The following is a 14,961-nucleotide window of genomic DNA, read 5'->3' on the forward strand; positions in this document are numbered from 1 at the left end:
TGCTGCTTGGCCTGCTGTGTTCATCCAGCTCTACACCTTGTTATCTCAGATTTTCCAGCATCTGCAGTTCCTACTATCTCTATTATTGAATAGAGCTTGTTGAAGTCTTGCAGTACATAGGGTTCTGGGTGTCCTTTTGAATTAGTATGAAGTTCCTATGCAGGTACAGCAAATGATTAGGAAGGCAAATGCAATGTTGTTTATTGTGAGGGCAGTGGAATATAACAAGATTAAAATCTGTTACATTTGTACAGGGTATTGGTGAGTCACATCTGAAGAATTTAAGGATTTTTGGGAAAGGTGCTATGACCAGGTGAAGAGGGATAAATTGGCTTCTCTCATTTCTGTTCCCTCGTTGACTGTAACAAAGATTTTATTTTACTTTTATCACAAGTCTATGCCTTTCTTCAGTTCAAACAATGTATTGGATTTCTACTGTAGCAATAAGGAGCCAATTATAAGGTTTTCTTAAGTGAAAGATCAGTTTTATCATCTGCTAACCCCTCAAGATGATTAAAGACACAACATCATGTGCAAGCACGTGCACACAGTTACTAAGGAAGACCCTATTTCAAATGCTTGAGGGTATCCTTGGTGTAAGATTTTTAACCTGAGACCAAAGTTGTGTTTAGTTGGTGTCTTGAACTATCAACAGTAGCAAATATTGATGATATGCTTTCAAAATTAGTGGTGTCCTGGTGTTTCCTTCCAATCAATTCTGGGCATTTTTCCTTTGTGTCCTTTGCTTTTCAAAAAAAAGTTTCACTAGCTGGTTTCAATTCCGTGGTCAAAAATCTATCTCCATGGCTCTGCTAAATGCACGCTGATTGTTCGTGGTTTCTGTATCTGCATTCATTACCTCCAATCGTCAAGCTAGGAGACAATGTTTTTCATCTGCATTATATGAAATGTTCTTGTAGGGATGCAATTTAAAATAGGTGATGAGAGCTATTTTTGTGCCTGATTGGGTTGACAAGTTCCAATGGTACGATAAAATATTAATTTCAGTTTAGATGGTTCAGCTTATTCCACATGGTTTTATGGATCTTGGCTAACCTGTATGGTCAGGTGATCAGTGTGACCACTTTAAGTCTGTGTTTGTTTGTTTTTTTAAAAAAAAAATTCCATTTCAGTAGTGGAAGTCCCAGGTATAGGAGCCAGGCAACAGAATTTGAAAATAAATGGTCCATACTTTGTATCATGTCAAAAGATAGAAATGCATTGGAAGCAGCTCAAAGCAGGTCTACTCAACTGTACTCCAATTTATCAGACTATAGCTGCTTAGCAGCTTATCTCTACAAAACTGGATTGTCTGTAACTGCATGATAGTTATCGTTCTGCCCTGCCTGTCAATGAAACTATGATTCTCCATCGTTCTGCAAGAATCCAGAGGAAGGAAAATATGTATGTCCCTCTCTCTATATAAGGGAGCAGAAAGTTGGGGAAAAGAACAGTAAGTAGAGATGGCGGACTGTAGAGAGCATCATTTAGAGAATGATAACCTTAGCACAAGAACAAAAGAATGTAGAAAGCCAACAAAAATTAAGACCAGCAAAGACAGTTGTAAAAAGGCGCACAATTAACTTTACTTTTGAGTGAGTAAAGCCACCAGAGCTAGTATTTAAGAACCCTTGAGTATCTACTGCAGCCAATTTGTAAAGGAGGAGAGCGAGCGAGAGAGAGACAGATGTTAGAGGTGATCTTGTCCAATGATTACAGCTATTTGTACTTGAAGCTTACAAATTCCTTTTTAGGCAAGTAATTGAGAAATTCTTGTCCAAAACACCTTTTTTACCTATGAAGAACAATGGATACCGGAAATTGGAAACAAAATCAGAAATGGCTGGTAAAGCCTCAGCAGGCCTTCTTCAGGAGAAGGGTCACTGGACCTGAAACATTGACTCTGCTTTCTGTCCACAGATGCTGCCAGATTAGCTGAGCTTTTTCAGGAATTTCTGATTTTGTTTCAACATTGTACTGTCTTCTACAGAATAGCACAATTTGAATAATGCTATGAATGCATGCTCATCTAAGTGTTTTAATCAAGGAAATAAATGTGAAACTTTTGAAAATTTTAGAATGCCTGTTTATCTATCTGGGAAATTGGAAGTGTATTGTTGATCAAAATGAGCTCTCCTACCTAGAACTAAATATTCTAGAATCATTCCCATTTCAGTAATGTGAATCTGAACTAAAATTGGTCTGCAGGACATCATTGATCTGGCTGAGACGCCTATTCATTCAGTATTCCACTTTTTCAAGGGGGAGAAGGTGGTTTATAGTATGATCATTCTGACCGTTGTTGTTAGTGATGTCACAGATTCCTGTATGCATTGCCCAGCTATGGTATCCATTGAAATGGTCACAGCTCAAGGGTTAATGGCATAATCTCAGTGTCGCTTGCCAAAATCCCACAAATTGATTTATGTATTCTTTCACACTTGCGCCTGAACGCTTCGACAATACATTGCAAAGTCCTGTGCTTTGCACGGAGAGCAACCTACTGTAAAAGACTAGGGCCCTTTAGGTTTACCTTGTATCTTTGTTCTCTTCAGCAAAGCTAGATGCAAGATAGATTTCTGGTATGTGCTCAAACTCACTTCTGCACAATAAAATTTGCTTCGTGCAGAGTGTCCTGATTTTTGAATCATTGAAAAACAGAAAATACTCGACCCGGCAGTGCTGACAATATCTGTTCCTCTCTTCAGAGTTGATGTTTTGAGTCCAGTGATCTTTCTTCAGAACTGATTGCAGCTACGAATAGGTGGTATTTATGCTGATTAATAGTGGTGCTTAGCAATAAGAGGAGATGGAGCCCGGAGAGAGAGAGAGGGAGGGAGGAAACAAAAGTATCTTGACAAAGGGATTGTTGATAGTAAGCCAGGGAAGAAAAGCTAGATAGGTGATAATGGGAGCTATGAGGGGCTTAACGTGGTTTGGCTCTGCTGAAAGCAACCCATGTCATTGATAGGATCTAGGGATAGGTATGATAATCAACAACCATGTTGGAGCACTTCAAATAGACAGAAATTGTGGCATGGTATGTTGAAATGACCGGCAACTGGAATCATTTTTATGGACAGAGCGTACTTGTTCCACAGAGCAATCACCCATTTGGCATTTTTGACTCTCCAGTGCACAGGAGAGTGTGTTGTGAGCAGTGAATACACTAGACTAAATTGAGAGACATGCAGGTAACTTGCTGTTTCATTTGAAAGGTGTATCTGGGGCCTTTGGTAGTGAGGAGGGAGTAGATAAACGGGTAAGAGTTGCACCTCCCGTGATTACATGGAAAGGTGCTCTGGGGACATTTTGGGAGTGGAGGAGGAAGACTGGACTAGGATGTCCTGAAGGGAACAGTCCCTGGAGAATGCTGACAATGGAGGGAAGAGGAGTGCCTGTCTGGAGGTGGCAGAAGTGGTGACATATGAACTTTTGGATGTACAGACTATTGGGGTGGAATGTGAGGACAAGAGGGATCAAAGGATATGGTGGTACAAGAATGAACAAAGCAGGAACAGGCTATTGAGTTGGATCATCAGCGACAATTGTCTTGTTTGACAGAGCAGAGTTGAAGGGCTGAATGGCCTACTCCTCCTCCCATTGACTGTTTTCTATATGATGCAAAATGCTGTATTCTGTGCTAGTGATTCAAGAGTAGGAGTGAGTCAGAATATATCTTCTGACAGATTTCCTGCCTCAGTCCATGTGACTCGAACGTCTTCAGCTCTAGGGGAAAAAAAGTATGGTAGACTATAAACTGGCATGGAGTGGTCAAGCTAAATAGTAACAGATGAATGTCAACGCACTGCTCACTTCGTGATGTTTGCTGTGAATTTGAATTCTTTGCAAAGAACTCCTGTTGGGTTTCCTGCTCTCTTTAAACAAGTTATTTATTGGCTGTGCATCTTGTACTGGCTGTACTTTGTTATTCTAGATTTGAAATAATCTATATAAAATTGAAAATGGTATGAATCACATTTGGACACAATGCACTACCCATCCACCATCTCTTGGTGTTCAATCCAAATAAAATTTGCCCTCTATCTGCAAGTTGAGACAAATTTGCTAACACGTGCAATAATAATGCATAATATGAAAAAATTGATACTATTTCAACCCACCATAATAAATAAATATATTTTTTTAATTTGCTGGATTAGAGCGCATATTTTAAATTGAACATTTTTTAATCAATTTAAATCTGTCTTCCTGCAGTCTGCCCAAATGAGACTTTAAAGGTATTTACAAGTTGTCAAAATGTGTTATGCCAAATGTTATCTCTGAATAAATGTTGACCTATAAATTATTAAAACTCCTTTTTGTGTGATATCAAAACTATAATCTTAAAAACTAGAGCGAGTGAAACAATATGGAGAAATTCTGTTTTGCTGTGTTACATTTTTATCCAAAGAATTTCCACTTCAAAAATGCCTCACCGTGCCAGGCACCAAGTTCAATTCCAGATTTGGGTGACTGTGTGGAGTATGCATGGGTTTCTGCCAGGCTGTTATCCTCCAACAGTCCAAAGATATGCAGGTTAGGTGGATTTGAGATGCTAAATTGCCATAGCGTCAGGGATGTGCAGGTAAATGCATGGTTTTAGAATAGAGTGGGATGTGTTTTGGAGGACCGATTGTAGACTTGATGGGCCAAATGGCCTTTCTGCATTGTAGGGATTCTGTGGTTCTGAGTTAGAATAGCTAATCACTTAAAGATGGTACTTCTCTATAGCAAAAGTATTCATGGTGAATTAGTTGCTAAATGAATTTTTACTTCTACTTGTTTTGTACTACTACTTAGTTCAATGTTAACTCCTTACGTTTTGCTTCGTAAAATGTCGCAAGTATGCTGTTGCTGATTTTTGAGATGTTCTCAGCCAGTAACTGGTTTTGCTAGGATATTCTTTGGGTAGAAATGCTGCCACCAATGCTCCTTTTGTTAACACTGGTCTGCAAGGCTCACTTAGTATCCTGTAGTATAGAATTATTGACTAAAGTCTTCAGCAGAGGCACAACTTAACTTACAAAGTCCTTTATTAGATTCGTAAGACAACTGATTCATTCAATTAGGACTTGTTTACCTAATGTCTGTGTACTTCGAAACATTGCGTCATCTAAGAGATACAAGACTAGACCTAAACTAACTCATCTCTTCTAGAGTGACTAGAGGACGAAGGCTAACAGACTAGCAACTGACCATATCCTTGGATTTTGCTGTGTGTCTGTGTATCAATTCCAAAGACTCTTGCATGTGATTTTGCGTATGTTCATTTCAAAGATGAATGAACTAGAAGTCCAAAAGGATATTTTTGTCAAAGTTTGTGTGTGCATATGAGGGGTTGTGCATATGGTTATTCCTTGGATTGATACTTGCTGGTTGATGGAACGTTGCAATGCATCATAATTCTATTTGAAACAATAGTAGTCCTAACCTTTTTAAAAGCATTGAATGCAAAGCAAGGCATTTCTTTTTAAGATTTGAAGCCCTGCATCTTGCTCAAATTGAGTGATTTTCAGTTGAATTTACCTAGATTGAGGTTGGTTGTTAGATCTGGAAATGCTGTTCTTTCATCTCGAATGTTCTATGGTTTAGTACAAATGAAATACTGCAGGTTTCAAAATGGAGCACTTGGGAATGCTGAAATAGAGGTAATACCTCTCACCAGCACTAGCTGGAACTTGAATTGACTAGATTTTCACCTCCAGCATATCTTTTTAAATGGTTTGTTTTGGAATTGTGCAGTGAACAGTAGCGTGTATGTGTTTGAATTTTGCAAGGGCACTGAAAATACAAGGTAAGATTTAGAAAATTCAAAGAAAGATTGTATAAGATTTTTTAAGCTTAACACTGTTATCCCTATGCAGACAAATGAATAAGTCAGATACAATGATTTAGATTTTAGGTTTTATTGTTACAAACTCACTCTTGTACCGTATACTGGAGTACAGTGAAAAGTATACAATGTCACCACACGAGCCGCCATCTTACTTACAAATGTACTTGGGTACAAAATCTTAGTTACAAAAGTTATAGAAAAATAAATAAATAGCTTTTTTAAAAGCTCAACACTACAGCCTTCTTAGTATACAAGTAGAAAATATAGAATGTTAGTGTAAAAAGTCAAACATTGCAAACAGGTATTTAGTATGCTTGCCTTTATTGGTCAATGCACTGACCAATAGGAGTTGGGAGGTTATGTTGCAGCTGCACAGGACATTGGTTAGGCCAGTATTGGAATACTGCATGCAATTCTGGTCTCCCATGTTAAAGGAAGGATGTTGTGAAACTTGAAAGTGCTCAGAAAAGATTTACAAGGATATGCCCTGGGTTGGAGGATTTGAGTATTAGGGAGACACCGAATAGGCTGGGGCTATTTTTCCCTGGAGTGTCGGAGGCTCAGGGGTTGCCTTAAGTTTATAAAATCATGAGTCATGCATAGTTTGAATAGCTAAGTGTTTTTTTTTCCCCCAGGGTAGGGTAGTCCATAGCTAGAGGGCATAGGTGTAAGGTGAGTAGGGAAAGCTAGAAAATGGACCTCCAGAGGAAACTTTTTCATGCAAAGGGTGATTATGTGTATGGAATGAGCTGCCAGAGGAAGTGGTGGAAGATAGTACAATTACAACACTTAAAGGTATCTGGATGGGTACATGAATAGGAAGGGTTTAGGGGTAATGGGCCAAATGCTGGCAAATGGGGCTAGATTAATTTAGGATATCTCATTAGCATGGGTGACTTGGACTGAAGGATCTGCTTCCGTGCTATATAGCTCTATGACTCTATTACAGTCCTTTCTTAAGCCATTGGTCTGCAGATGCTCCAGACTGGGTTGCCCCAAGAGAGCTTGCTCTCCCCTGCGCTGGGTATGTTTTCCCCCACGCTGGGCTAAAACGCGTCTGTGCTTGCCAGCCACCTTCACTGCCGATCGCCACTGCTGACCTTCATCAGGCACGTCAGGTTTGCAAGGCTTCAGCTCTGACTGCCACATTGCTGGCTGTTGCAGCTGTCTGGGCTCGTACTGGGCCCTGACCACCGCCACACTCCATTGCTGCATTAGCCACCTTGATACAGAGTCCCACTCTGGTACAGCTCCAGACAATGAGTCAAAGCATTTGAGTGAACAAGAACAACTTGCATTTTATGTAATGACAGTTGTGTCGTAAAGTGTCCCCAGATGTTCACAGAATTATTATAAAAGAAAATGTTGACACCAGATCATCAGATAAGGAGGTATTGGTGAACAACCAAATGTTGAGTCACAGTTGCTTTTAAGGAGCCCTTTGCGTGAGTGAGGAAAGAGTATGAGCAGTTGAAACACAATTCAAATCGCAAGTTTCAAAGAAAAGCGTACACAGAGGTATGCCAGTCACTGACCAGGTCAGCCACCTGAGACCATGGTGGTTGATGCATTGGACCAGCAGTAGTAATTATTTGTTATTTTTAATTATTGTCACTTGGTGCTACTCCTCGCTTGAGAGTTTTTTACCCCCTTTTCAACATTGCACTGTCAGTTTCTCTCTCTCTTCCATCTCTCCCACTTGGCCTGCCTTGTTCCTTCTTTCTCTCTTGCCCCGCTGCCTTCATGAAACCTGGCCAACATGTGGGTCCAATGTTTGCTGTGACTGTTCAATATCAAAGTTCTTTTTTTATATAAGAGGAAACCATTTCTATCCATTTAAAGTCCAAAGTACTGTATTGGACAATGTAACTCAAAAATTAATAGTTCACATTTTATAACACTATGCACCAGGAAAGAATTTAGGCCAAGTAGAGAGAAATGGGTGAAAGGATACAAGTTAGAACTATGAGCAAATGAATTGGAGTGAACTTCATATTCACAAGTGTACAGTAGTACATTGATACTGAGATAACAAAGTGTAGAGCTGGATGAATCCAGCAGGCCAAGCAGCATCAGAGGAGCCGGAAGGCTGACGTTTCGGGCCTAGACCCTTCAGAAAAAAAAACATCTGCAGTTACTACTGTCTCAGTACATTGATACTGTCAAGTCTAGATGTATAGAAGCATGAATCAGTTTGGCAGCAGAAAAATTAACTGAAACATTGGAGTCAGTATTCCCAATATTTTGTTACTGAATGCATATATGGATTCTGATGATTGATTGAAACAGTTGAAGGAATTGAGATTGTGGCAGTGGTGAGACAATATTGGGTGTCATCAGTTTACAAATAGGAATGATAGTAGATTGCTCCTTCCTTTTCCCAATGAAACCCGGGTCCCGTCGTATGCCAGTCACTGAAAGTAAGCTTGTAGGTGCAGCAGATGGTGAAGAAGGTAAATCGTATGTTGGCCGTTTACAACCAGAGGATTTGCATAAGACACCTGTTCCCTGTATAAGTGTAGAGGGTATTGGTAAGACTTCACTTAGAGTATTGTATGTAGTTTTGGCCTCCTCAATCTGAGAAGCATGTTTTGCTTTGGCTGTTGAAGGAGTGCAAAGACTTGCTGATTGATTCCTAGGATGGCAAGATTGATGTACAGAGAGAGATTGGACCAGTTAGGATTATATACATTAGAGGAGTGAGTGGGGGAAATCTCATTTACACCTATAAAATTCCAACTGAATAGTCAGGGTAGATATGGGAATGATGTTCTCCAATGAGCGGGAGTCCAGAACCAGGAGTCGCAGCGTAAGGATAAGGAATCGGCCTTTTTAGGACAGTTAAGGGTTTTTTTGGTGAGTCTGTGGAATTCTCTGCCACAGCAAACTGTTGCAGCCAAAACATTGAAGACTTTTTCAAGAAAGACGTAGGTATTGTTTCTGTACGTTTAAAAGGTATGACAGCACATTGCTCACTTTAAAATAAATGGTATGTTGTGTACAACCAATTTACACTGCCTTTTAAGGCACAAAATCCCAGCAGGAAAAGTGATCCAACAGTAGCTAACAGAAATTAAGATTATATTGGTATTAAGGTGGCTGAAAAAAGTAGTAAACCTAAGTACTTGGAGTGCTTTTAGAATTCAAAGGAGGGTCAAGAGAATGATGTAGACAAAACTTTAAATATGAAAATAAACGAGAGAGAAACAAAATCAGACTAATATACAATAAGGAAAAGATTACCAAAGACAAATATGGGCCCATTACAAGGAGGAGAATTTATAATTGGAAATAAGGAAATGGTGGGGAAACTATTGTATTTCACAGGAAAATACGAAAGAACCAGCAGACAAGTGAGATTGGGAAATTGAGAACTTTTTCTTAAAAAATAAAAATCAGTAGCACTGAAGAAATTAATGGGACTGCAAGCTCATGAATTGTCTAGACCTGCTGAACATCAGTGTGTTGGCAGGAGAGACTGTGGCTCATTGGCGGTTACCTTCAGGGCCAACAGAGTTTGGACTGGTTCCTTCAAATTGAGGGGAGTGGTGGCAAATGTGATCCTACTATTAAAGAAAGGAGGGACAGAGGAAGTGGAGAACTATTGACCTGTCACCTTACATCATAGCAATACAGCATGGAAACAAACCCTTCAGTCCACTTTGTCCATGCTGACCAGGTATCCTAAAATAAAGTAGTCCTGTTTGCCTGTGTTTGGCCTATATCCTTCTAAATCTTTCCAATTAGACAGTTATATCAAATGTCTGCTTTTTCAATGTTGTTGTATTGGTACCTGTCTCTACCACTTCCTTTGGCTGTTCGTTCTATACACTCTCAATGCTCTGCATGAAAAATTTGCCCCTCAGGTTCCTTGTAAATCTTTCCCTCTCACCATAAACTTATGCTCTGCAGTTTTGGACTCCCCTACAATTGGAAAAAGGCCCTGGCTGTTCACCCTATCTATGTACCTCAATTTTATAAACCTCTATAAGATCACCCCTCAGCCTCCACTTCAGGGGATAAAAGTCCCATCTTATCCAGCCTCTAATTATAACTCCAACCCTCCATTCCCTGCAACATGCTCGTAAATATATTTTCCCGCACACTTTCAAGTTTAACAACCTCCTTCCTATAGCAGGGCAACTAGAATTATATGCAGTATTCCAAAAGTGGCCTCACCAATGTCTTGTATAGCTGCAACATGACCCCCCAACTTCCACACTCCATTCTCTGACCAATGAATGCAAGCGTCAGTAGTAGGGAAAATTCAAGACAGAGGTAGTTATTTCTAGATATAAAAAATATTGAGTGATAGCTGGTTAATATAGGAAATCGCTGAGAAGGAATTTCACCTGTGGAAGAATCTAATAGCCTATTCCATCTCCTGTATTCTGTGGATCAGTACTTGTGCAAGACATCTTTTGTCTCTTGTGTGGCACTTTTAGATAAGTCCCTTAGTACTTTCCAAACCCATGATCACTACCAACTCCGCTCAAGAGCAGCAGCAGGTTCCAGGGAACAACACCTGCAATTTTCTCCACATTCCATTGTGACATGCAACTATATAGGATAGAGGATTGACTAAACAAAATAAAATAATAGAGCGTGTTGGAAAAATGGATGTTTCAGGATACCACATTCACTATCACTGCAGCTAGATCTTGTAGAATATATTTTATAAACCTAAGTTAGACCATCAGGACTTGATGATTTGCTGGATTTCAGTTCCTAGATTTATCTAGTAGTTTTTCTGATTTATTACTTGTCTTAATTTCCTTACTGGTTTTAGCCCCTAGATTACTTCCCATTGCCGGTATGCAACTTGAGTGCTTTTACTATGAAGGCAAATAACATCATCGTTCAATGTGAAATAGTAAGAACTGCCGATGCTGGAGTTGGAGATAAGTGTGGAGCCCTGAAGAAGGGTCCTGACCCGAAAACATTAGCTTTCCTGCTCCTCTGGTGCTGCTTGGCCTGCTGTGTTCCTCCCAGCTCCACACTGTGTTATCACTGTTCAATGTGTCTGTCTGCCTTTTCCTCACACACTCCAGGATAAGTTTATCTCCTCCATTCCATTTCTAAGACACCACTGTTTACTTTAGCCACTTCCCTTATGCATACCAATAATGGTTCTGACAATCAGTTTTTATATTCCTTTCCAATAAATGCTATTGTTTCCCTTTTTTAAAATCAACTTTTTGGTTGTGCTTTTACTGATTTCTAATGCACCCCTAATCCTCAAGCTTACTAAAATTCTTAACATTGTAAGCCTCTTCCCTTTTAATCTAATGCTGTTCTTAACTGCCCTAGCTAGCCATAGAATGGTCTTCCTTGCTTTTGTTTTTAATGAAATGTATATATGTTGAACAGTTTGAATAATTTGTTTAGATGTTATATATTCAGGTATAACGAGTGGGCAAACGGCAGATGGAATACAGCAAGATTTTTAACTGTTACCTGTGGGACCTGGAGTGTGCCGATTTGATCAAATGTAAAAACATGTTAATAGAAACATAATACAGGGGGTGTACATAGGACTTTGTACTTTATTTACAGCATAGATCACTTAAATAATAATTCAACTTTGCCTTAAATAAAATTTACTGGGAGAGGGCCTTCTCACTCACTCCCTCCACTGACGACTCAGACCTCATGGAGATCACAATAGTACAGTAAACTTCAGTATTTGAGGTATATAATTTTTTTTGCCAGTTCATAAAGTGCCTGTTAAAACAAAGTTTTGCTATGTTATGTGAACTTGTATACTTTGTCAGGAAGAATAGAGGAGGTGAAAACTATTTCAATGGAGAAAGACTGCAGAAAGCTACAGCAAGGAGGTATTTGGGAGTCCTCGTGTATAAAATGCACAAAGCTAGCATAAAAGTTCAGGTAATAGGGAAGGCAAAAGGAATGTTAGCCTTTATTTCAAAGGGAAGCATTAAAACTTGTAGTACAAAGCATTGAGTATAAAAATAGGGAAGTCTTGTGAAAACTAAACAAGCTATTAGTCAGACCACACCTGGAATACAGTTAACAGTTTTGGTCCATTTTATCTCAGGAACGATATACTGACATTGGAGGCAGCCTAAATAAGATTCACCTGGGTTCATCCTGAGTATGAAGTGATCCCCTTAGGAGGAAAGGTGGAATAGGTTGGACCTGGACTCATTGCCGTTTAGAAGAATTATTAAAACGTGCAAAATTCTTAGGGGCCTTGACACAGATGCAGTGAGGCCTTTTCTCCTTGGAGTTTTTAAGACCGGATGACTGGCCTTCAGAGTAAGGAGTTGCTTCGTTGGGACAGATTTGAGGAGGAATTTCTTCTGAGCACTGAATCTGTGGAATTGTTTACTGTAGTGAGCTGTAAAGGTAGCATCTTAAAAATATTCAAGACCAAGATAGAACTTTTCTTTTAAAATCAGGTATGGCGTCTAGGGTTGCTGTGGAAAAGGCAAAGTGCATAATTGAATGGTAGAATAGATTTGACAAGTTGAATGGCCTCCTTCTGCTCCTATGTTTTATGGTCTAAATTGCTGTGTCTTCACTGTCATTAGATCGAAATCCTGGAACTCCTCCTTTGAACAGTACTGTAGGTGTACCTACACCAATGGACTGCAGTGGGTCAAGAGGGCGACTCACCGATGCCTTCTTGAGGACAGATATAGATGGACAATTAAATATTGGACTTACCAGTGAAGCTCACATCTGCTGAATGAATTGGGTGAGGAAAAAATTAATCCCAATTTCTGTACCCCTGTGTCACTGAGAGGGAGTGTGAAAGTTTGAAGATTAGACAGTTTACAAGGTTGGGAAGTTGTAGTTTTTTTTATTTTGAGGCTATTGATGGTAGATTTGAAGGAAAACACCATTTTCTAATATCACCTTATGTGAGCTGGAGGATGGTAAGCAGTTTAGGAAAGGGTGTATTTATAGGTCAGCATGAGTTCAGGAAAAAAGAGATGGGGGAGAAAAGCTAAATGATTAGTTCATGACAAGGGAAGGAGAGGAGCCTTTGGCAATTTGGCCTTATGGGCTCGTGAAAAGGAGGCAAGCAGCAGGGTCAGTTGAATAAATGGTCTTGATTGTAGTGACAAATTCATGCACATTGAAACTCTGCATAACAAGAGGTGCTCTTTCTTCAGCTGAAGCTATGATCTCACAACTGAGGCTGAATGGAGTCATTGTAATTTTCCTCTTTTTCTATGGCTTGTTGAAAGTATCAATGAAATTCTGTTCTCCGCTCCTAATATGTGATGTTTATTAATGCATATGAAAGTTTACTACTTAGCACTAATTTTGCTGAGACTGTTATTATCTCTAAGCCATGCATCCTAATTGCAATTAGTGCAGTATAACTAACACCACTGGTCTGGAAATTCCGAAACACTACTTAGAGAACCTTTTTTGACAGGGCTATACAACACTCGGACTCTCAGCTTGCGGTGCTGCAACTGTGAAATAATGACCATGATGGCCATCGGCATTCTTCTAATGGTAGTGTCTGTACTGAAGATGAGTGGAACATCTGTGGCTGTTTCAGTAGGAGGGCTGTGAGAGACAGAAAGAGGCTAAATAAGTTGGTAGGGAAAGAAAACAATTTCATTAGCACTTTTTGTCATATGTTTTAATGTCTCTGGTACGTATTTAAATCTAATTCTCACATCTCAAATGCCTCGGTACCAAACACAGACTGAAGAGATGGCAGAGCATTGTCCTTTTGCCATGTGTACATGTTCAATCGGAGGGGTGCATATTCTTGCTGAGCGTTTGTAATGTTGGATTAATGAAGATTATGGGTTGATACTAAGATTTGATCATTTTAAGCATGTGTTTACTTTCCTTCCTTTCTCTGAAAAGATGCGTACACAGCCTTATGAGAAAAGGAAAGACCAAGTTGTCAATTGTACTATTGGACCCTCCCTTAGTTGACTTGAGATATCAGTCTACAGTTTCACATTGTGATGGCATGATCCTTCTTATTGTCCAGTCATGCTGCCGTTGGACATGGACTGCTTCATGTCTGAGGAGTCATGACAACTGCAGCCATTCTCCTTTGTGTCTGGTATGACTCTAACCAGTGGAGAATTTTCACCCTGATTCACATTGACACTAGTTTTGCTCAGGCTCCATGATGCCACATTCATTCAAATGCATCCTTGCTGTCTAGGTGCTGTTGTTCTCACCTCAACTCTAGAATTCAGCTCTTGTTTTTTGTCTGTGCTTGAAGTATTGCTGTGAAGAGGCCAGGAGCTGGTAGAATCCAAACAGTATCTGTAGTTTATTGCTAAACGAGTGCAGCAAGCAATTAGGAAGGCAAATTGTACGCTGACTTTCATTGCAAGGTTATTTGAGGAAAGGTGTGGTGCTGAAGTTTTATACAGCCGTGGTGAGACCTCATCTCAAGTGTTCTCCAAAGCTTTTTTGGTTCCCTTATCATGGGAATGAATGGAGGTTCACAAGATTAATCCATGCAATGACAGGAATGTCTGAGTTGGAGGAGATGGGATCTGTTTACCTCTGTGTTTTGTGGATTTGAGTGGTGACCTCATTGAAATTGACAAAATTCCTACAGGTCATGTAGGATAGCTCTAGGATACTAATCCTCCTCTGGCAGAGTCTAGAACCAGGGGCTGCAATCTCTGAATAACAGGTACGATTGAGGCAAGAAACGTCATCACACAGCATGGTGAATCTATGCAATTCTCTATCCCAGAGAGCTGTGGGAATTCAATCACTGAACATGTTCAGAAATGGATAGCTTGATGAAGAATAAAGACATTAAGGGATAAGGAGAGAGTGCAGGAAAGTGGCATTGAGGTGGATAATCAGTTATGATCTAATTGGCTGTGGAGCAGGCTCAATAAGCTGAATGACCTACTCCAGTTTCCATGTAAGCTGATGATGCTCTTCCAGTAAATGCAAAACATTTGTTGTCAGTTTAAGGCTGTGATTCATTCTCTCTTTTTTTTTTTTTTTTTGTTTTTACTGCAATTGTGGAATCAACTGATCATCTATCCATCTATCCATCTATCCATCTATCCATCTATCCATCTATCCATCTATCCATCTATCCATCTATCCATCTATCCATCTATCCATCTATCCATCTATCCATCTATCCA

General features: G+C 39.7%; 1 protein-coding gene across 2 annotated transcripts in view; it reads left to right on the forward strand.

Annotated features, from left to right (window-relative positions):
- The window catches only part of LOC109936631 (lysophospholipid acyltransferase 2-like), a 100,679-nt gene that overhangs the window by 22,869 nt on the left and 62,849 nt on the right, over window positions 1-14,961 (forward strand). Inside the window, exon 2 of one of the 2 annotated variants that reach the window (XM_048597369.1) lies at window positions 12,394-12,560. The exons of the other annotated variant lie outside the window; for it this stretch is intronic. Coding sequence (XP_048453326.1) covers window positions 12,552-12,560 — 9 coding nt within the window. The 5' untranslated portion in view covers window positions 12,394-12,551. The remainder of the gene's footprint in view (window positions 1-12,393; window positions 12,561-14,961) is intronic. 2 annotated transcript variants of the gene reach the window in all.

The sequence above is a fragment of the Rhincodon typus genome, chromosome 5, assembly GCF_021869965.1.
Source record: "Rhincodon typus isolate 14 chromosome 5, sRhiTyp1.1, whole genome shotgun sequence".
Lineage (NCBI taxonomy): Eukaryota > Metazoa > Chordata > Chondrichthyes > Orectolobiformes > Rhincodontidae > Rhincodon > Rhincodon typus.